Source organism: Rhinopithecus bieti, unplaced genomic scaffold (genome assembly GCF_001698545.2).
Source record: "Rhinopithecus bieti isolate Rb0 unplaced genomic scaffold, ASM169854v2 scaffold_62, whole genome shotgun sequence".
Classification (NCBI taxonomy): Eukaryota; Metazoa; Chordata; class Mammalia; order Primates; family Cercopithecidae; genus Rhinopithecus; species Rhinopithecus bieti.
The window spans coordinates 336,399-342,987 of record NW_016802942.1 but is presented as its reverse complement, the minus strand read 5'-3'; the positions used below and the strand labels follow the sequence as shown (position 1 = coordinate 342,987).

The 6,589-nt window shown below is 43.5% G+C and overlaps 2 protein-coding genes across 2 annotated transcripts in view; one reads left to right on the top strand and one right to left on the bottom strand.

Annotated features, from left to right (window-relative positions):
* The window catches only part of TRAPPC2 (trafficking protein particle complex subunit 2), a 16,074-nt gene extending 11,883 nt beyond the window's left edge, over positions 1-4,191 (bottom strand). Inside the window, 1 exon segment of the mRNA XM_017848057.1 lies at positions 3,954-4,191. Within this exon segment, the coding sequence (XP_017703546.1) occupies positions 3,954-4,183 (230 nt within the window). The 5' untranslated portion in view covers positions 4,184-4,191.
* Positions 4,192-4,233: 42 nt separating this feature from the next.
* The window catches only part of OFD1 (OFD1 centriole and centriolar satellite protein), a 49,753-nt gene continuing 47,397 nt past the window's right edge, over positions 4,234-6,589 (top strand). The window contains 3 exon segments of the mRNA XM_017891027.1: positions 4,234-4,499; positions 4,670-4,768; positions 5,904-6,104. Of these exon segments, the coding sequence (XP_017746516.1) occupies positions 4,488-4,499; positions 4,670-4,768; positions 5,904-6,104 (312 nt within the window). The 5' untranslated portion in view covers positions 4,234-4,487.

The following is a 6,589-nucleotide window of genomic DNA, read 5'->3' as shown; positions in this document are numbered from 1 at the left end:
GGGGGGCTGGGGAAGGGATAGCATTAGGAGAAATACCTAATGTAAATGACAAGTTGATGGGTGCAGCAAACCAACATGGCACATGTATACCTATGTATCAAACCTGCATGTTGTGCACATGTACTCTAGAACTTAAAGTATAATTTAAAAGAAAAGAAAAGAAAACATCTAGCTATTTCAATAAATCCAAGTTGTCAGGTCCTGACAAATTATATACCTTGGGTTAACAAATGTGATTGCATAACTTCTGATCAATGACATTTGAGAAATTGCAAGAAAAATGCCATATCATCCGCTAGGTTAAATGCTATTCCTATTTTCAGAAACAGGAAAAAGGCTTATCTCCTAGTCTATAACAGGGTACACTCAGAGCAACTAGAACACCAACAGAAACATGTATTAAATGCTTATTTTCAGTCAGATGTCAGGCCAGGCACTTTTATTATATATTAACTCATTTAATGTGAATCCCTAGATAAAAACAGATTATTATTCATTCATATACTCCTGGTTGTACTAGAACAAGTCATGCCAAACTTACATTTTTTGTTTCTGAAGGGAGATATGGTAGGTAAACAGAAAGTCATTTTATGAAATATTTTGGTATCTATCTAAGAACAAACTGGAGTCCTGGAGCCTGGGTGAAAATACAGAGTCTTGCTAGAATGTTGCCCTCCATGAGAGCAGATACACCATTTGTCTCGTTCAATGTGGTATCCCTAGAGGTACAACAGTGCCAGGGACCCAAAAAACACTCATTATTTGGTGAATGAGAGATGGCTCACAGCTGACTTGAGTGTCAATACTCGGAGAACATTGGGTGCTCCATGTCAATTTATGGCACAGGGTCTCTAGGAAGGCTTTGAGGTTGACCTTAACCTACTTTAGCTCAGTATTTGAATCAATATCTTGAATGAAGATAACTTATCACATTCAAAGATAACACCAAGGGCGGCTAACTTATTAGAAGGCAGAAGGTAGGATTTAAAAAGATCTCCATGGCTAGGAGAGCTAGGTGAAATTAACAAGCTAGAAGTTAAGAGGATAAGAAAGAAAGCCCTGTACTTGGGCTTAAAAATCAACTGTACAAAAGGACAAGGGAAACCTAGATTAAGAACAGTTCATCTATATCAACCCAAAAGTTCTGCAAGCTCAGTAAGAGGCAAAAGTCTGATAGGTTTGTCAAAAAAGCTAATGCAATTCTAGGTGGTATTAAGAGCAAGGTCGGGGAGAATGCTGATGTCCTCTTCAATAATATTATCATCTTTGGGGAAGATACTCAGTTCTGGGAATCATACTGTAAAAGGATCAATAACTGTGTGTGTTACAGGGGAGGGGAGGGCAGGATCTAGGCTAGGAAATGCTCTGGAAACCAGACAAGAGCAACTGAAGGAAAGAGGATGTTTAGGCGGGGGCGCGGTTGGGCTCAAGCCTGGTAATTCCCAGCATTTGGGAGGGCCGAGACGGGGCGGATCACGAGGGTCAGGGAGATCGGGGACCATTTCCCAGCTAACCACGGTGAAACCCCGGTCCTACTAAAACTAACAAAAAACTTAGCCGGGCGACGTGCGGGCGCTGTAGTCCCAGCTATGGGGGAGGCTGAGACCAGGGAGAATGGGGGCCTGAACCCGGGGGAGCGAGCTTGCAGTGAGCTGAGATCCCAGCCACAGCACTTCCAGGGCCTGGGTGGACAGAGCGAGACTCCGTCTAAAAAAAAAAAAAAAAAAAAAAGAAAGAGGATAAGAAGGATGTTTAAACGGTGTGGGGAGAGTTTTGGGGTGGAAAGGGAGTGGGGTACAGCACAGTACTATCTTTAAGTACGGTAAGGTATCTAATGAAAAAGCGACTTGGCTAGGGATGGCAAATGAGTTTCCTTTCATGAGCGAATTCTAATGAACTGGTAGTGACTGCCAGGAACTGGTGCTGAGAAAGATTCTGAGCCTAAGTGTGGTCAGCAGGAAAGAATGCTGTGATCAATTATCCATGTCTGCTATGAATTTGGGGAAGTACAGTGCCTACAGGAGGGCCAAGTATTTGCTGACTCTGGACTACACAGACTTATTCCAAACCGTTCCATAGGCCAAGCCCAGGACTGCTCATTTGAAGTCACTGGGAAACTAGAAACTAAGGGGTGGCTGGCACAGCACCAGTGCCAGAGTGGCAAGATGCTCAATGAACTTGGAAGTCCCTTCTCATTTTAAGTTGCAGGCAAATGCAAGATAAAACTCATGGACTCCAGTTCCAAAGACATCCATTTTTGTAGCAAGCCTCTTTACAGCCTCTATAGAAGAGCTGCTAGAAAAACTGCCCTGTGCTCCCAACAGCAGTGGTTTCAGTTGTTCCATAGACCTGGGGTCATGAGACTAAACTGGTGTGGCATGGGATATGTCTATTGCCATGAGGAGGGGCAGTAGGACTACTACTGATAGGTCTCTAACGTGACATTTTCCTATTAACATTATAAGCAATTCTCCCACCCCTTAGAAGTTATGCTAGGTTTTCAAGAACATTTTATCTAATTATATTCATGTATTTAACTGTGGGATCAAAGGTGGGGGTGGAAGTGAGGAGGTCTTCAGGAACTTTTTTTTTAAACCAGTGGACAAGCGATTCTACTTAACATTTACAACATATCAACATCTTTTTAGAACACTATTTTCATCATTCCACTCAAAAGCCTTGATGCAGCTCAGCTACAGGATCATGTACTAGTACTCAAAACAGATTCCCACATTGCTCCACATGTCTTTTCTCAGCCCTGTTGTTCCACCTCTGCTAGCGTTGACTCGTTTACTTATTTTTTCTCCCAAATTCACTTTGACTGTATCCAGTTCAGAGCTGCTATTATTTCTCTCTTCATGCCTGGAATGTTCTCCTTGATTCTGTCTGCAACTACTACCCATCCTTTAAAATCCAACTAAGCCTCTCCTCCTCTTCAATTGTTTCCAACAAAAACCTACAGGTTCTCCACCTCCTATGAAGTCCTGTCACTCTTACTGCCTCTTAAATACTTTAAGTTTTTCACAGCCAGAGATCAAAACTCATTGTACTCATCTTCAATGCTGTACACAAAGCTGACATCCAATTTTGTCCTCACAGGACTTAGATACCGTATAAGGCTTATATTCCCAGCACACAACTCTGGAATCAGGCTAGATTCCTCACTGCCCCCAAGAAGATCCTGGCTTTTTTTTTTGTTTTCTTTTAATGATTCCTTTGCTCATTTTCCCCTTCCTGTGATGTTCTCCTTTTGCTCACCACCCGAATCCTACCCATCAAGGCCCTGATAAAGTCACTCTTTTTCCACAGAGATGATCTGGATCACTTCCATCTTCAACCACCTGCCCTTTAAACTCTTTATCCAGTCTACAATGTATCTTAGTTCTTGTTCAATTCTCTGGCTGTAACATTTTCATTATTGCTTCTGAGAGGTTTGCTTCTTTTTCTTTCTAATTACATTTAAGCATCATGAGGACTGGCTCACCTTTACCTCACAGCACACAATGGTTGGTACTCTAAAACGTTTGGCTCTGTGGATCTCAACCCGGAGCGATCTTGCTCCCAAGAGGACATCTGGCAATATCTGGAGACATCTTTGGTTGTCACACTTGGGGGAGAAGGTGATACTGACAAAATAGAGAGCAAGGATACAGCTAAACCTACAGGGCAGCCTCCCAAAACAAAGAATCTTCCGGCTCCAAAAGGCAACAGTGCCGCCGTTAAGAAACCCTGGGTTAGCTGAATGACCCAGTGAACCGCGAAACCACAGCCCCTGAGAGAGCGGACGTTTGCAGGCGGAAGAGCCGCGCGGATGAGCTGGCGGAGGGCTGGCAGGTCCGGCCCGGCCACCCCGGGGAGGGGTGGAGGTACAGGGCCAACATCCGCGTCACGCAGGGGCTAGGAAGTCCTCCAGGGACTCAAAACACCCGCCCCCCACTCGCTCCATTCCTTACCTGTAGCCGGAGGCCGAGAACAGAAACGCAATGTCAGTTTCCGCTGAAGACAACCCGGCTCCGCAACCGCAGCCAGAACGCCTAAACAGTTCTCGCGATACCCTGGGATGTGCTCTCGCGATTCGTAGGTGGAGCTTCCGGCCGGTGCTAGGCAACCGAGCGCAAGTGCCAGAGGTCTTCAGAGCCGGAAGGCTCTGCGGAAGTTGCGGGTTGGGCTGTGAAGCGGTCATGCCTTGCCGCCTTCAGTCCCTAGTCTCTGGGCCCCCGCCCTTCAGCCGCCTTTGAGTCGTGCCTGGGTCCTCACCCATGCCTCAGAACCGCGAAGAAAGGAAGCTCGCGTGTTTGCTAGAAAACCTAGTTGGGAGTGCGAGGCAGAGAACGTTCAGCACCCTTGTTCCTCCCGAACCCCCGGGACAGAGGCAGGGCTCTGAGGGCAGGGATTCTCCTTGGTCTTGGCCCCACAGCCCGGGCTGGGCACTAAACACGGGCCGCGGCGGGGCGAGCGAGGCGAGCTTCGGCGGAAGCTGACGCCTGATGATGGCTCAGGTAGACACACCTGCCCCTTCTCGGGGACAGGCGGAAATGAAGTCTTGTTTGTGTTCGTTAAAACTCCTTTTCCCGCTAGGCCTCTTATGGCTTCCCCGGAGGCCACTGGTCTGTTTTCAGACGTTCACGCCTCTGCCCCGCAGGTAACCTGTAACCATTTTGTCTTCTAGTCCAACATGCTCCCCGTGGCTGATGTGTTGAGTCAAGATGAACTGCGCAAAAAGCTATACCAGACGTTTAAGGATCGGGGTATACTGGACACACTCAAGGTATCGGATTTAGGCGTATCTGTGTCATAACTTTTACAAGTGTAAACTGTAACAGGTAGTTAAAATTCAGTCAAGGTTTAGGTTTTAATAATCGTATGATACATAGATTGTAATGGTGAATTACGTTTTTATATTCCCGAATAACTCTCTATCCTGAAACATTACAGTCTCTTGAAAACGTTTGAGAAAATGTTGAGTTTGAGTAGTCTTAAAGGAGCATATTCAAATAATTAATTGAATTTGACGGTAAGATAGGAGGAAATATTTATATAATGAACACAGTAAGATTAGGCTTGTTTTATAAATATGGCTTATAGGTTCCTAAACTAATAAGTGGGTTTGTAAAACATTTGGATGAAGGACATTGACACCATATAGAAAATACTAGTGTACTGCTTAATAATAGTTTGGGAAATGAAAAATTTCATCTTTAAACTATATTGAAATGTATGAATATTTAATTTGGGCAGCGAATATCTATTAGTATACTTTATATTTGGATTAACAGCCAGGAGTAGGATTAGCTCAGCGTGTTTTCATTGCAATATGCATTTCAAAATCGTATTTTACATTTAAAATACGTAGATATATCCTGTGTATGTATCCTTTTTTAATTTAAATTATATGGTGAGCATTTCCCTGTTTCCTTAAAAGTTTTTTGAAATCTTCATTTTCGGTGGCAACAGGCTTATCTTTGGATATTTTTGTAATGTATATAGCAGTCCCCTGTTGTTGAATATTTTGGTTATATTCTCCAACAGTCCACAGAGGTGTGATGAAGTGGCAGAAATTTTTCCTATACTTCATATCCCAATCGTAAGCTGCTGAAATGGGCTTCTAGGGAAGTGAAGTTATGAGTCTGCAAGCGGATCTGGCTAACCACCCCTTTCATTTGGAAGCTGGGGAAAGAAAGCTTTTTCTAGAACTCACTGGACTGCTTGTCTCACGGGGTAAGACAAAGTGTGCAGGGGAAGGTTCCTAACTTCTGGCCATGGATCTAGAACCATTATGGAAATAGAAGGAAGGTTTCCAATGAATGTAACACATCTGTGTATATCTCTAATGAAACAATCCTGCTGAAATTTCTTTCCCTTGTGTTTGTTTCTTTTTTATTTTTGTTTTTATTTTGTGCTAGACACAACTTCGAAACCAGCTAATTCATGAGTTGATGCACCCTGTATTGAGTGGAGAACTGCAACCTCGGTCCATTTCAGTAGAAGGGAGCTCTCTCTTAATAGGAGCCTCTAACTCTTTAGTGGCAGATCACTTACAAAGATGTGGCTATGAATATTCACTTTCTGTTTTCTTTCCAGAAAGTGGTTTGGCAAAAGAAAAGGTAAAGTCTTTCCTTTTCTATTTTTGAATTTTTTATTAACAGGTTCTTCCTCTGCTGACAGTAAAGTGCTGCATGATAGCTAAGTGCTCCTTGACTAGGTCCCTTTCGAGTTCCTCTTTGAATTCACGTTGTACCTGCACATAATATATTTGTTATATAACAAGTGGGTACTAAATATGAAATTAATTTTTTGGCATCTCATTTAGTCTCATGTAAAATAGTGATATATAGAATCTCTAAATGTTCCAGACCTATAATTGATCTATCCTCTATCTTGTCTAATAAGAGTCTGCCAATCTGCTGAATGCCTACTGTAAGCTTGGCACTGTGGTAGGCACACTGCAGATGTTTTGTGTGTTACAGATGAGGAACCAGACGCTGGAGAGGTGAATCAGTTTGCCCAAGGTCAAGTAACTTTTTTTTTTTTTTTTTTTTGAGACGGAGTCTCGCTCTGTCGCCTGGGCTGGAGTGCAGTGGCCGGATCT